General features: G+C 47.4%; 1 protein-coding gene across 2 annotated transcripts in view; it reads left to right on the forward strand.

Moving 5' to 3' along the window:
- Positions 1 to 16,294, forward strand: part of TRADD (TNFRSF1A associated via death domain) — a 43,662-nt gene that overhangs the window by 20,556 nt on the left and 6,812 nt on the right. For both annotated transcript variants that reach the window (XM_019505774.1, XM_019505773.1), the window contains exons 3-4: positions 11,846 to 12,123; positions 14,330 to 14,519. In XM_019505774.1, coding sequence (XP_019361319.1) covers positions 11,846 to 12,123; positions 14,330 to 14,519 — 468 coding nt within the window. The remainder of the gene's footprint in view (positions 1 to 11,845; positions 12,124 to 14,329; positions 14,520 to 16,294) is intronic.

Raw genomic sequence — 16,294 nt, forward strand, 5'->3', positions numbered from 1 at the left:
CTCTCCATCAGCTTGTGCCCATTACTCCTTGTTATGCCAGCGGGCGCTAGGGGAAACAGCGTCTCCCCCAAACCCCTCTGGTCCATTAAAATATTAATTAATTAAAAAATATTAACCTTTTTGTAGCTGTATTACATCACTGACTCATTCAGCTCACAGTTGTGATGACCCCCCAGGTGCAGACAGAAGTGAGAATTTTTGCCTGATCTAGCCACAGAAAACACATTTTATAGCTGTGACCAAATACAAATGCATGGCTGAAACAGCTTTAAAAATGGCTGATCTGGTGAAAATCTGACCCTTCATTGCATGAGGTATCAGATAAAGATGTTTCAAAATGTAGGGTCTTCTGTAACTTGTGTCTGTGGAGCTCCCAGCATGTTCTGGTGTTCAGAATGGGAGGGGGGAAAGGGACCAGAGAGAGTTCAGTTTTTCAGCCCCCCTTCCTCCCCCAGAGCATGGGGCCAGTGTATTGGAGCCCCCACCCCCCTGGAGGTGGGGGGGGTCTAATTCACCCATCCCACCCTTCAGCACTAGCTGGGGAGCCCCAAGAGCAAACTCCCTCCTCTCCCATTTTGAAAACAGCGAGCACAGGCAGAGAGCCTGGCTGTTGCTATGGGAACCTGGCTGCAGGCTCCCAGCCTGCAGCTAGATTCCCTGTCCCCTGAAGCCAACAGTGGACTCATCTGGTTTGGGGTAATGCTGTAACTCGGACTGCTTTGCAGAGATGGTTCTGAGTTACAGCTGGAAGCTGCACTTCTGTCTGCCCCCAGGAGGTCTGTTTCTGTAGTAATGCAGGCTGCCAGTTGGACTACACCAGTCTTCTCTTCTTCCCTTCAGCTCTAGCTTGCCTGGCAGTCAGAAAGATTCCCCGCCACCCACCCCCAGCACCATGAAACCTATTCCTTACAAAATGACAGTAAACTACAGCAGGAACTACAAGTCCCCTTGCTGCCCCACACACCCAGTGGCTAGAGGGAGGCCACTAAATGTATAACAACTAGTTTCTTGTGGCAGATTATAATAAAATAGGAACAGAAATGCAGGTTAGAGTCTAATAACTAGGGTGCCAAGGCAGGACACTGAGCAGAGAACTTCAGCCCACTATCTCAAACGTATCTAGAAACTCTCCCTGTGCTCTCTCTATGAGTCCTGAAACTCCTCTGCATCCATGGGTGCATATAATCCTCATTAACTTAACAAGCATTAAAAAATTTAAACTTGTTTATTTTGTTGCGTCATGTTTGTATTTGCACACAACAGGGTTGCAAACGAATTAAGTCCCGTGTGCAATTCCCCTTAAATTCCAGCATGGAGAACCAAATACTAGTCTGGCTCAGATTGCCCTCCCTCTACTCCCACCAGGCGAGTGAAGCGAAATCCCTGACATTTGGTTAGGGCGGCTGGGGTGGGGGCAGGGGCGGAGGCTAGGGCTGTAACAGGGCAGGGGCTGCAAGAGGTAAGGGGGTTGGGGGTTGCCTCTGAGGGCAGCAGGGAACGCCGTGGCCTGTTGGGTAACACGGGCTGGTGCCTGTGCTTGCAGGTGCTGAGTGCTCATGAGACGCTGCGCCCGGGGAAGGAGGGGGAAGGAGTCAGACTGCCTTGCATAATGCAGCAGCCCCATCCCAGGGTGGGGGTGCCACAAGCCTCCCCTCCTCTTCCCTGGAGCCTGCACTGGGCCAGATACACTTTGCCACCACCTGCATGGAATGGAGCCACCACGCTCTGGCCCAGTCAGGACAGGAACATTCAGGATCCCTTTGGGAAGGCTGGGGAGGGGGCAGGGGGCTACAGGTTGGGAGGGAAGGGCACGGGCAGGAATGGGGGCACAGGAGGCTGCAGATTGAGAGTGAGGGGCACAGAAAGGGCTGAGGGGGCAGGGGCTGCAGATCAGGAGTGAGGGGCACCAGAGGGAACGGTGGTGGGGCTGTGGGTTGGGAGTGCAGGGTACTGGCAGCACCAGGGTGTTACGGGTCAGGAGTGAGGGGCACCATCATGGCCCAGGGGGCACAGGGCACTGCTGTCTGGGTGTGAGGGGGACTGGCAGGGCTGGAGTGAGTGGGTCAGGAGTGAGGGGCAGCAGCAGGGTTGGCAGGGAGCTGTAGTTTGACACTGGGGGCAACAGAATGGGCAAAGCAGGGCACCAGCATGTCACTGCCCCCCCCCACCATCACCCTCTCCCTCCATGACAGGACTACAGTTCCCAGGATCCCCCAGCTGCCCAGGCTTGGTACAGTTTCCATGGGGACCCCTGACAGACCCACGGATCACTATCTTGTCTTGGGGACTCTGGGTGCATAGTGTCCTTTCTCCATCAAGACAGACAGCAGAGAGTTTCTTAATACTGGTGTGTGTGCTCCTTACAAATCTCTCAGGTGCAATAAAACTGCATGTTCTGCTGTCTGTCTGTCTTCTTTGTTGGGAAGGAGGAAAAATGCCTGCCTCTGGGTGGGATGGGGGGGAGGGGAAGAAAACCCTTCAGCTTTTCTTGCTCCCAGGAGAACAAAGAGACAGGCCTTGGCTTGAGAAGGTGCTAATTGCCCTCTTTGAAATATAAAAAATTTCCATAAAAAGGAAAAACCCATGGCTAGGTGCTACATTTAGTCAGGGGGAAGGGAAGAGTAGGGGGAGAAGGTGCTGTTTTCACCCTGGCCAGAGAACAGTGGGGCAGGTGGGAGCAGTGGTGAGGATTTGGGTCTGACTATGACTGGAGACTGTGCAATCATGACTGGCAGCAGCACAGGGGCACATTACATGGAATTGGGGTGGGGGGGAGGGTTGGTCTCTGTTGCCTGCCTGCTGCCTCTGCTCTCTGCCCCATGGACCAGGGGGTGCCCTCCCTGCTTTTCTTAGCTTTTTCACTGCTCCCTGCTCCACGGCCACAGAAGTGAGTGAAAAGGAATCAGGAGTGGTTGACTTGCTCTGAATTGTGTCTGTAGAAAAGTAAAAACTAAATTGGGGGGGTGGTTACCTTAGGAGTCTGGAAATGCCCACGTTGGATCGGTTCAGACCCTCTCCCTTGAGAAGACAGAGTGGAGAAAGGTCACGGCATATTTTCAAGAGATGAAATTTTCATTCAAAATGTAGTTCTGCTTAATAAAATCCAACTGTCTATGGTCAGAAGTTTAATTGTAGACATACCAAAGAAGTACTCTTCTTAATAACATTTCTAGCTTGACAGATAGGAGTAAGAGCAAGAATGTATATGAATAGCACAAGAACTTTCAGGAGAAACTTGTTCCCACGAGATTTCCATCCTGTGTTTCTTGACCATCCAAACTTTTGCATGTCTGAACCAAACCTCTCTCCTGTCATTATGTTATAACTAGTACCATACAATCAGTGCTAGATTTAGGCTTAAGCTACTTAAGCTACAGCTTAGGGCATCACAATATAAATGGCCTCTAAATAAAAAAAACCGTGACTCAATATTAAGTTTTGTAACAATCAGTCAGTAAATAAAAGATATATGGGAAAGTGACTCTTTAAATATAGACATTTTCATTCTAATATGACAGAAATATAGATATATGGCTCTGTAGTTATATATTTGTAATTATATATGCAAATATAAAGCATTCATATTTATATTTCCAGTGTCCTCTCTCTGATAATAATAAAGTATTATTTTTATCGTTTGGGGCCTCTTAAGCTGGAAACAGTTTAGGGCCCCAGCATGTCATAATCTGGCACCGATTACAATTCTCCTAAGTAGGAACAATGCTACCTTGAAGTAGTACCACATTTTCATCTTCTTAATTTCCAAGGTAGGTGCTCTGCAGGGACTTGAAAAAAATATCAGGCCAATTGGACCAACTGAGCTCATCATCTTTTTTTTCTCCCCCCCCTCCCCTTAGGAAGATGAAAATCACATTGATCTTACAGTGAACTAATACCATACCACAGAGCATTACAGACTGACTCTGGGGGGGCACCCGCAGAAACCGCTGGCGGCGGCGGCCCTGTCAGGGAGAGGGCCAGCCCTACTGACGGCATGTGTTGGCTGTCGGGGGGGACACTGGCCCCGTCAGGGGGGCACGTGTACCCCCTGCTAGTTGCCTATGCAGGGGAACATGCAGTTTTATTGCACTTAAGAGATTTGTAAGGAGCGCACACACAGTTGCAGTGCCTGAAAGGGCAGATTTCGTGGCACGTACATGTACCCCATGTTTCTAAATTCTAGCATTAATAATTGGTTTCTCCCATTTCCTTCTGGAGAAATTTCGCTGCTACAATCCTTTTCCCTGCTGCTAGGCTAGGTCAAACTGGCTTCTTTAATTCTCTAGCAACAGCAGTGTTCCCAGATGTTCCTAACTGAAAGAACCATTTTGGTTAACTCTCCATTGTCTCTGATCTGGCCAGATATGAACCCAGCTCTGGCAAGCCACATATACCCAAAGGAAGGAAGCAACATATACCCACACATTCAGCAAAACAATTATTTCTAAAATGCAACCAGAATTCCCTGCAAGGTCCCCACAATGGTCACAACAACTCACCAAGTGATTTCACATTTTGGATCACAAAGCCAGCAATTTGCCCTGAAATCCTGATTTTTGTTTTTTTTATTTTAGATAAATCAGTAAAACCAAATGACAACAGTTTTATCCTCCTCAAATATCAGAGGGGTTTCAGCAGGGAGGAATCTGCCCAATCTAACTCCCTCAGGGCATTGGAACATCTGACTCTTGTTTCTTACTCCTAGGTTTACTATTGCAATCCAGTGATTTGACAATTAGACTTGTGAAGTATGGGATTGTAATAGGGTGGGGTACCTAGGGGTGGCCATGTTACCCCCCCCCCGGTCCTTAACCATGCCAGTCTTTCGCCCGACAAGCACCCTCATTCTCTCCCGCCATGTCTTGTTGGTATAATAAATATAGGGATGCTACCCTTGAGCTTTAGCTTTGGGCATGGTCAGGCTAGATCCTATTAACCCTGTTGTTTCTACCCCCTTTGACATCCTGCTTCATTGTGGATGGTTCCCGAGTCTCTCAGTCTTATGGGCTGTACGCATGGCTCCAACCACTCCTTTACCACTCCCCAAGCCTTGCAGATGATACAGGCATTGTCTTGCCTAGGCCTCTTATTAATTTGGGTCCTTGTCTTCATCAGGCTCTCCGCAGCCCTGTCTCTGAACCCTCTCCGGCACTGGGCTCTCCACAGGCCTGTCTCAAGTGCGGTGTCCTCTCCGGCGCTGGGGTCCCCACGCTGCCGTGAGCCCCTATGAGGCCTCCTCCTTCCCCTAATAGGCTCAGCCAAACCACCGGTTGTTATCAGACAGCACACATTCAACCACCAACCGCCATGAGTCCCTGGGCTGTAACAACGCAGAGCTCACAACATGCTCTGCCCCTTTAAAAGAGTAAAACTCCCTCTCTGAGGCTTAGTGCCTAGTAGGCAAGGATACCTTATGGGCTCCCGGTGTCCCCTTTGTTCTAAGGGTAGCGTATCTACTGGCTACCACATCTCTGGGCCCTTCCTTCTCCTGGAGTCTCCTTCCCCTTTGGCTGCTGGTAAAGGACTAACTGCCTGGTCCCAGCCCTGAGTTTATATGGGCCTAGGGCCCGCCAGCTGACCAGGTGCAGGTGCGGCCAATTCCCTCATTAACTGGTTGTCCTGGCAACTTGTACCTGGGTTCTTATCCCTGCTCTAAGAGGAGCAGGCACCTTAGTGCCCTGCTACAGGGATGTTTTTGAAAAATTACCAGGATAAAAATCATACGAGAAAAGGGCCAGTATTTTGCTATTTGGTTTCATGTTAGTCAGCACATTGTGGGAAATTTTTTACTGCTATAAAAAGAACTAGTTCCATTAGACACAGTGGGACAGAATCCATTTGTATCAAGAGGGAATTTGAGCTACAGAGAACCAAAAAATGTCATCTATTATCTTTTTCACTGCATTAACTGCCTGTGTAACACTAAGTAAAACCAACTTTCCTGCTTATTTTCTCTTCTTTATAATAATTATTCTATTGTCCATTATTTACCATGCAACCAACTCTTTTTTTAATTTTTTAATTGGGCTTACAGAGTCCTCCTGCCTTTCCTTTTGGGATTCACCAATGTAATAGTACTGCCCCTGATTCACCAGTCTACTCTGGATGCTTATAATAACACAGGTGCATTGCCTGCCACCCAAATTTATGGCTGCTTTGCGTCACCAGGGTAGTGTGAAACAGCCAGATTGTACCGGTGAAACCAGCCAAAAGAACCGCACTGTCCATTCACACCTAAAAAGGGAACAAGATCAAAGTTTACATAGGTTTCTGGAAGAATTAAGAACAAAGTTCTCTTCTTTGAAGCAGCCTACAAAGATAACATGTACAATACGTAAAGGTTTCTGGGTTTGTATGATACCAGTTTGAACAGATCAAACTCTTAGGCAAACCTTTGCTTAATCAACCTGTTTTCACTCCCAATAAATTGGAGTCATAAAATGAAAGGAACATTAGCTTGTCAGCAGTAAATTGAAATGCTGTTCCCTAGGTTCCTTCACAGGTGACCTAGTCACGTATCTGCTCTAAAACAGACTTTGTGCTGTGACCGGAAAGTCATAAAGGATGTCCACTGTTAGACCACAGGAGAGACTTGCTGTATACTTAGCGCAAAGAGACTTGAGAGATGCTGAAGCTGATTTAAAATGCTCTGCTCTTTAGAACAAACAGATCCAGTATAGATGTGGTTTGGTGTCCTAAACAGCTTCTCAGAATTCTGTTGTCTTGACTGCAAAAAAGGAGTGTTGTTACACCAAGGTTGCTATCTCAAGTTAGCCATTGTGATGTCAAGTTCTAGTGGAGACAAGGCATCTGTGTAGCTGCAGCAAGGATCAGGCCCCAGGGTGGCCATGATGTCTTCTGGGGGCTGCTCGACTCCTGCCTTGATTCAGCTCCCTTCTCTCTTGGCTGGATACTCTCCCTTCTTTCTTGACTGCCATGCCTTGGATGGAATAATTAAATTACCAAAAGGAAGGCTGTAACTCAATACACTTTTCAGGAAGGGTTCTGAGTTACAACGATCCCTCAGACCCTAAGGTCCCAAATCGAGCCCTCATCCTTTTTGCAACCAGGAGGTCCCTCATGGATGCTGATGGTTTCAGTTCTGCCCTCTCAGGCCAAGTGGACTGTTCTGGCCCATCCGTGCCCCTAGGGCACTTGTTGCCTTAAGACCTATATATGGTCCCCTTCTGCCCTTACAGCCACACCCATGTCTCACAGATGTTACCAGCTATTACTTCAGACCTCCTTGCACTTCCACACCATTGTTGGGGCTTCAGCCTTTCCAGACTTGGGCCTTTTCCTCTGCCTGGGCCCCTTTCAGCCTAGGTCCACCACACCAGACTGCAGCTTTGGGGCTCCAGTCCCTGTCTCGCCCCTCTAGGGCTGTGGGCCCCTGGCTCTGTTGTTGCCCCTTGGCCCCATCTGGCTTTCACCCATGCTAGGCTTCAGTCCCTCTCTAGGTCTTAACCCTTGGTTGACCATGCTTGAGCCAGGCCTGGCCCCCTGGCAGGACTCAATGGCCTACTTGCCCCTCAGGCACCCTGTAGCTTTACACCCCAGTGTTCCTCTTAGGCACCCCACTCTGGCTCAAGTCTAGGTGCACCACTCAGGCACCCATCTGTGGCCACATCTTTTCCCCTTTGCAGCCACTCCTTGTCCACCGGTATAAACTAGAACAGTGGTTTTCAAACTTTTTTCATTTGCAGACCCCTTTGGAAATTTCAAACGGAAGCGCAGACCTCTTTTATTGAATTGTAAGTGCGGGTATTCACATACTTTTGAATGATCATAATAATTTTTCACAGATCCCTTAGATGTGGTCTGCAGACCCCCAGGAGTCTGTGGACCACAGGTGAAAACCACCGAACTAGAACATAAACTAGCTCACTGGCTATAACTAAAACACACCCACACTGGGTTCTACTTCCCTGAAAGCTTTAAATTCTTTACTTGTTCCCCAAGGCAGCTCAAGTATTGGTTAGTCACTCCCCTGTAGCCATCTTGTTGCAGAGCTTTTCTCAGCTGCCTGAAGGGCCAGACTTCCTGCCCTGGCTCAGGTCCTGGGGATTATATGACTTCTAAGCCCTGCCCCTTCTGATCAGGTGGCTCCCTAGCCACCTGCAGGGGTTTCCAATTAGCGTTTGATGGCTAGCTACCAGGGAAGCTTACAACTGCTAGTTCTGCTACCTTAGCAGAGCTCTGACCTACTGTCCTATTGCTAAGCTGGTACCCCCCCCTGCAATAGGCACTCTTAGTTTATGGCTCCCTGGTTGCCCATTCCCCTGTGGCCAGACCCTAATAGGCAGCTTTTACCTGCACTGGGGATCTCTCTGCTGCTGCTTCACTTAAATGGGAGCCTCTGGCTCCCTGTTACAGTAGTTAATCATATCAACCCTAGCTGGGGACAGCAGTATGAACTGACCTTAGCTAGTTGTCATGGTAGTGGAAGATACCTATCTGCATGTTGTCTACACTTGGATTTTATATCGAGGCATCTGCCTTTTTGCACTACTTACACTGGCTTAGACTTTGAAAGCTGCTTTAGGGATCTGAACACCTAGTTCCCAAATGTTAGCCACTGCATGAAAGAACAAATTACAAGGGAGGAAATACATGAATCAAGAGTGAGTTCTAGAGAATGTGTATGGCTGAAATCTAGGTGTGGTCTAGTCCAAGGGTGGGCAATATTTTGGACTGAAGGTAACCACTTAAGGAGTTTTGGTGAGCTGTTGCGGGCCAGGGGGAATGGGGGTGCTGACCTGGCCTTGCTCCTCCACCCAGTCACAGCTGTTTACTAGGGCTGTGTGAAGCTTCAGTCCCTGATTCAATTCAGTGGAGATTTGGCCCAATTCAGTGGTCAAATCTCCAAATTTGAATCAAATCGGAGGACCCTTTAATCTCTCTGAATTGAATCAGAACCCTCTGAATTGATTTGGAGTGATTCGGAAAGATTCGAAGATTCAGACATAAAGACAGCTTTAAATGTTTTTTCTACATACCTCTAGGTGGCAGGGGCCTGTGAATGCTGTGATGCTGGGGTGCATGGAGTGCCCCACAGAAGTGCAGGGGGCTCCCCAGCGTGTTTGGCAGCAGACCCAGAAGTGGACCAGAAGTGCGCTGGGGGGTCCCCTGTGCCCCCCGGTTCAGTGATTGGTGCCTCCTAGGTTTGGGGGGGGACACCCAGGGTCCCCCTGAGGCCAATCGCCAAGCTGGGGAGGCGCAGGGGGCCCCCCAGCACGCTCCCTGGCAGACCTGGAAGTACTTCCGGTCCACTTCTGGGTTCACCAACGAGCACATGGAGGGCCCCCACCCATGCTCTTGTAGGACACTCCGTGCACCCCAGCATCACAGTGATTACAAGCTGCGCCTGTTACCTCAAGGTACGTAGAAAAACCTTTTAAAGCTGTGTATATGTCCAAATTGCTGATTCTCCAAATCAGCAGCGAATCTTCAGATTTGGATTCAGCCAAATCGAATCAGGAACAGTGATCCGAATCAATTAATCAAATCACTGTCCCTGATTTGGGCCAAATCCAAATCCACATCAAATAGAACCCGCTTCGCACACCGCTACTGCTTACACTACCCAATTGCAGGCTGGGGTCCAGGGAAATGCCAAACTCATCCTATCTTATTTGGCCTTGGGCCCATCTGCTTGTATCCACTGCTGGGGGCACTGGACGGAGCAGGCGGGGCCCGGGACTACAGCCAGCAATGCGTGCTCAGCTGGGGAGATGGGATGGGTCCTGGCTCAGTCTCCATGGAGATCCTGCCTGTCTGCTCCATCCAGAGCCCCCAGCAGTGGGTGTGGGGCAAACGGACTGGGGTGCCCAGGCAGTGGAGCCAGGTCCAGCGGCATTGGGGGAGATGCTAGCAGCGGCAGCAGGAAGGAGCTACTGCTGCAGGGGCTGCCAGGAAGCTGAGTCCAGCCACCACAATGCCCTTGCTCCACTGGTGCACCCCCTGGCTCTGCGAACTACAGCTCCCAGTGTGCCTGACAGCCACACACAGGGCTAGGGCAGGCTGTGCTCTGTGCCAAGCAGCATCTCTGCAGCAAGGGATCCTGGGACCAGCTGCCCCCCATGCCTTCGGCTGGGCGGGTTCGAGGGACCTACTGCAGGCCAGATAGAATCAGTTGGTGGGCCAGATCTGGCCCGCAGGCTGTATTTTGGCCACCCTGGTCTAGTCTCAATAAACAATAAGATAATTTAGTAGGTATAGCTTATTCCATCCAGGAGAATAGTAGAAGCTGTTAAAGCTGAATGAAAAAGTTCTCATTATGCTTTTCAGTGAAAAATTCAGGCATGGTGTCACTGAAACATTTCACAAAGGGGTGTTCATTCTGCTGAATTTTTCATTTTGGAAAAACATTAACAATTCCAAAACATGCACCTTCAACATTTTTGTATGAAACATTTTGACATTTGACATTTTGACATCTCAATCTGAAATTACTTTTTAATGTAATTGAATCTAATTTTATTTTTAAAAACATTAAAAATCTCAAAAGCAAAACAATGCAATGTGCTTGAAACAACATGGTTTCGATCAAGTCTAATTGTTTTTCTTTCATTTTAATTTTCAAATTTGGTAAGACTTTTTAGTATTTTCTTTAAATTAAACCAGGAAGACTTTTTTCAAAATTTCACCTTGCTCTATAAGCTCTACCAACAAAAAGCTCTTTGGCTACTATGTAGAGGGATCACAAATCCGAAGAGAAGGCAGACAAGTAAAACTTTGTCTTAGTTCTCACCTCAGTAGGGGACAGGGAGAGGAAAGCTCCTTGGCAGAAGAAATCTTTCTGTTTAATCTCCTCTTAAATAAGATCTGGTTGAAAATTAAATTTACCTCATCGGTTTAACATAGGTATTTTCTCCCTGTGGGTCTGCGTCACTTGTTAATAATTGGTGTAGCTCATATGGATGGTTTAGCTCCTAGGTTTAATCCCTGTTCACAACATCCTTATATGAGGCTTGATTATCTGGCTGTTGGTTTTAGAGCAGTGGAGAGCACTGATTTAGCTGGCATATGCTGCTTTTTTTGGTGATACCTTTTAACTGTATAGTTGGGGGAGATTTTAGACAAGCTTTTGGGACAAAATGCCCTTCCTCAGGTGTGAGAAAAAAGCAGAAACAGCTTGACCTAAATAAAACAGAACAATGACTTCCATGACTGCATATGTATATGAAAAAACAGTCACTGAAAGGAATGGAGGAAGGCAGTAAAATAGGAGCAAAGGGAATAGCTTCAAAACAAGAGAAGTGCAGTAGAATAGATAATTGTGTGGAAGAGCTAGCACATTCAAAAGGGAAAGGGGTACTTATTACCTGTAGAGTGCAGAAAGATTGGCAGACATAGAAGGTAAATAGTAACAAGTCATAAAGCCATTTTCTCTGAGGATACCTGTCATCAGATTTATTGGTGGAAGGTTAAGTGTAAACAAGGGTTTTGTGTGCAGGGTACATTTTAATTTACATTAGATATACAAATGTTCAGATTCTCTCCCCATTGCAGGAAGTCAAAGACTCTCCCTTTGTGCACTGTAGTTTAAATAGCCTTTAATTCACCTCTGGTTTAATTACTAACTCTCAGCACCAGCACCTCATTACCAGCACCTAAGTTTAATCAGGTTGCCTACATAAAATGAATTCATTATATCAGTCAGTAAAAGATTAACCCTTTCTTCCCAGTTTCAAATACAAACTCTTAGTCATGAAAAAACACTGTATTATAGCACAGAGGGGAAATGACCACAGATGAAGGAATCTAACTGAGCTTGACACTGAGATGTACACTGGGTCATGGCTTTCACTGGCTGTCTCACAGCTGGATATTTTCCTAACAGATTCCACAGGCAGCATGAATGGGGTTGATGTGCTCAAAGTGCACTGCAGTGACCCACACTTGATTGTCCAGCTCAAATTCTGCAAGGAAGAGAACTGCCGTAAATTCCTTCAGAGTTACCGAGAGGGAGCGCTCCAGAAGTCTCTCCAGAATCACCTCCAACTCACCCTGTCAATGCCCACCATATCTGTTGAAACAGATCTGAAGACTGGAAGTGAGCATCTCGACAGAATGCTGAATGAAGTGGAGCACTGCTTAGCCTGTATCTACAAAGAAAAGGTGAATTGGTGAGGAAGGATTGTCTGGGGGTGACGGTATGAGTGGAGGACTTAGGAGATGTTGGTTTCCACCTGGAATTCAATAAGGAAAAAAAAAAAATCTTAAAAAGATATAGAAAAAACCCAGAAAAATAAGACTGGAAGAGACCTCTGGAAGTCATATAGTTCTGTAGTGCTCAAACAGAGCTAGATGAGTAACAGGAGGCTGGTCTGGGGGCTGGATCCAGCATGGGCTCAGCATGTGGATTGGGCTTTTAGACTGGCACACAGAGCCTGCATCCTGTCTTTATCCATGTACTGGAAATGGCCAAAGACAGACCCTGCATGCCAGATCCAGCCACAGACAGGCTATTTGTGCAAGATCTGGCCATGGAAAGACTGCGCATGCTACATCTGGCTGTGGACAGAGCTTGTGCACCAGCTCAGACTTATAAGCCAAGTATGGCTGCAGACCAACTGGCAGTTAACACTGCCACTGCTCCCTTGCCAAAGAATTTCTAGACCTGTAGGAAGCCCTGTGGGCTGGATGGTTAGTTCTGGCCCATGGGTGGAGGTTGTGCACTACTGATCTAGTTCAATCCCCTTCTTGAGGCAAGATCATCCCTATCTAAACCATTAGCAAAAACTAAAATGGTAGCTTCCAAGTCTCTTGACTACCCCAGGGAATAAAAGCCACCTGCAATATCCCAAAGGAGTAAGTGGTACCTGTTTCACAGCAAGCTGCTTTTTTGCAAGCATATAGGAAACAAAGAACAAAACTTTCATTTTGGGCCCAAACAATGGACTGTTCTAGAAGCTCTGTCAGTTTTGACTGCTCCTCTCTTTCCATCCCTTTTATGGACTTAACAGACCAACCAGAAAAAAAAGATGAGTGCATTCTCTACTCCCCAGAATGGACTCAGTCTAATTTATGCCTGTTAGTGTAACAAATGTTAAAGTGACAAGCTAAGAAGCAGGGTGTTTTTGGCAGCACCCTTTGTTGGACCAGCTGTGTAGTTGTGACATGTTAGACAAACTTTCAGCCACAAAATCCCCATCCTTGATGTAATATTATGACAGACTCAGCAACAGAACATGGTCTCATCTTTACCTTTGTACACTGACTGGAACAAAGGAACATTAGCAAAAAAAGACAGTTTTTTGCAATTAATAATCTCTGCATAAAATCTAATGCTTATAGTGCTGGGAATTGGAACATATGGGTTCTATTTCTTGCTTTGACACTTATTTTTTGGGCCTGATCCTTAGTTGGTTTAAGTAAAGGTAGTTGAGCTGATGTCAGTGGACCCATCTACACGTGCATTAACACGCTTTTCCTAATGCACATTACATTTAGTACCTCTGGGCATTTATACACATACATTTGTCTGGTATGCACATGCTGGAGATCTGGCATGTGAGCTGATGCACCCCGTGCTGCATCATATACGTTTGTATAAATGGTGAAATCTTCGTCTGCACTGAGAAAACGGTGGTGGTGCACTTTTGAACTAACACACCTTTGATGTGTTTTGGTTCAAAAGTGCACCGCTGTCATTTGCTCAGCACTGACATGCATATTGCTGTTTATACAAATGAATGCGCTGCAGTGCCAGGCACTTTTAAAAGAGCCTGGTGCTGTGGCACAAACATATGTTCGAATGCCCTCCAATATGAGGTACTAAATTAATGTGTGTTAGGCTGCCCTAATGTGCACTAGGGCAAGCACATACTTTTTAGGTGACCTTTAAGGTGCAGCAGCATGTTCTACTGTGCATTCACATATTAATAAGGTTTTTTACATGCCACTTTAATGCGCAGTAGAATACACTACTGTGCATTAAGGGGCATGTGTAGATGTACCCAATTTGGCTCTTTTTATAAGTAGCAATTAGTAGTAAATTCCCTTCACTCTATGGGTAGTTACTAAACCTGTGTGAAAAAACAAAAATGGCGGGGAGGTGGGGAGGGAGTTCAGGGAAAGCCATGTTTAAAAAAAATGAAAAGTAGTGCAAATCCGTAGACTGTAAGGACAGAGAGGGGCCATTAGGCCATCTAGTCTGATCCACTTAACAAGAGCAGTAGAATTTAATCTGGTTGTCCTTGTATTGAGCCTAATGATTTACAATTGACTAAAGCACGTTTTCCAGAAAGGCATCAAGCCTTGATTTGACTACTTATTGGGATGGACAATTTGGCTCAAATGACTGCTGCTATTTGCCTTACAGCCTGACCGCCTGAGGGATGAGGAAATTGCAGAGCTGGAGAAATCTCTCAGGAGCCTGACTTGTCGACAGGAGAACAATGTGGTTGTTGCAAAGAAAAGCAACTCTTTGAACTCCTCATCTTTGCCTTATTCTTCTGGGGCAAGCTCTCTACCCCAAGGAACCACTTTTATCTTTCAAGGACAGCACTTTGGTGAGTGTTTAGTCATAAACTGTCCGAAACCTAAAGTTCTTGCTCGTCATTTCCTGCAATACCATAGGGAGCTAGTAACTGTATGCTGTGATGTCATGTGATCCCAGCGTGTGCTCCAGCCAGTGGACTAGATGATCTATTCAGGTTCCTTCTGACCCCTACTATGAAACTGGTTCCAGGTGTCCCTGGATGAGGCAAAAAGTGAACTTCTCAGAGTCCAAGGTAGCAGAGACTATGATATGAATCTAGGTCCTGACAGACTGTGCAGATCAGTATTTCATCTAGTCCAATCTCCTGGCTCTGACAATGGACAGCAGTGGATGTTTCAGAGTTTACCACCCTTCCACTCTTTTTAATTCTCCTCACTGCTGTAACTCTTGCCAGCAGTGAAAAAGGGTGAATTAAAATGTTAGTGTTGTTTCTGCATGCCACATGATTGAAGTCAATCAGGAGCATTATTTGTCTTTGGGAATGCAGTGGGGCTCTCTGAATTGGATTTCTACTAATTAGGTATGTTATGGATACCAGTGGATCTAACACAGGGGTGGGCAAAATATGGCTTGCAGGCCGGATCCAGCTTGCCATGGGATACTATCTAGCCTGCTGCATTCCCAAAGACAAACCATGCTTCTTGACCCTGCCCGGCCCAGGTGCATGGGGCAGCTCAGGCTGTCGCATGTGTGGCTAGTCCCTCTAACCCTGGGCATGCAGTGAGACAGCAGCCAAACTCAGCTTCCTGGCAGCGGTGGCTCCTTTCAGCTGCTGCTGCCAGTGTCACCATCACCAGACCTAGCCCCGCTGCCTGGGCACCCTGACCCACACCCACTGCCAGGGTGCCAGACTGAGGGGGCAGGTGGGATCTCTGTGGAGACTGGCCCTGGACTCCCACAGAAGGGCCTACTTGGTCGGGCAGATGGGATGGGGCTGTGGTTGGGCAGGGAACAGCATCCAGGACCAAGATAGGTGAGCAGGGCTGGGGCCGGGATTGTGGGGCAGTGACAGCGTGGAGCCAGGGCCCAAGGCAAAGCTGCGATCCACTCCCTGCACATCCCTGCCCCAGCCCCGTGCTGTCACTGCCTTGTGATCCTGGCCCCAGCACCCGACTCCCTGCCCATCCTGCTTCCAGATGCCACTCTCCATCTGCCCATGGCCCCATCCTATCCGCTTGGCCGAGCATGCCCTGCCTGTGGGGTCCTGGCCGGTCACCATGGAGACCCCACCCAGTATTCCTGGTGGGTACAGGGCAGACAGGCCAGATAGGATCAGGTGCCTTTCTCCCCCACACCGGGAAGTTTCAACACACCTCCCACTTAGCCAAGTCAACACCACTTCCCTTAACCTGCAATAGCTTACCAAAACTCCCTAAATGGCCCTCCAGCCAAAATAATTGCCCACTCCTGCTCTAACATGAGAATGCTCCACACAGCTATAAAATAAGCTTAGAAAATTCACATTTAGAATGAGTGAACAGGGGAACGTTTATTAATGTAAAAAAGGAAGATGTCTCTATTTGCAAAGACCAGCCCATGAATGACATTAGTACTTTCAAAAAAAGAGGGAGAAATATCATTGATCAAAGCCAGGCACAGAGCACAGAATTATCTGGGATCCCTTTCAAGCCCAGCTCAGGGTTTCCAGTTGTGGTCATCACTTCTGGCCGTTTTGGCCCTTTCCTGAGAAGAGCATGTTTTCTTGGTCTCATAACAAATATGGGTTTGTGCGCTATGCACTGGAGACCAACTTAATCAAGCCTGGGCCCAGTGTACAAGGCCGGA

This window comes from Gavialis gangeticus, unplaced genomic scaffold (assembly GCF_001723915.1).
Source record: "Gavialis gangeticus isolate Ggan-Ray unplaced genomic scaffold, GavGan_comp1, whole genome shotgun sequence".
Classification (NCBI taxonomy): Eukaryota; Metazoa; Chordata; order Crocodylia; family Gavialidae; genus Gavialis; species Gavialis gangeticus.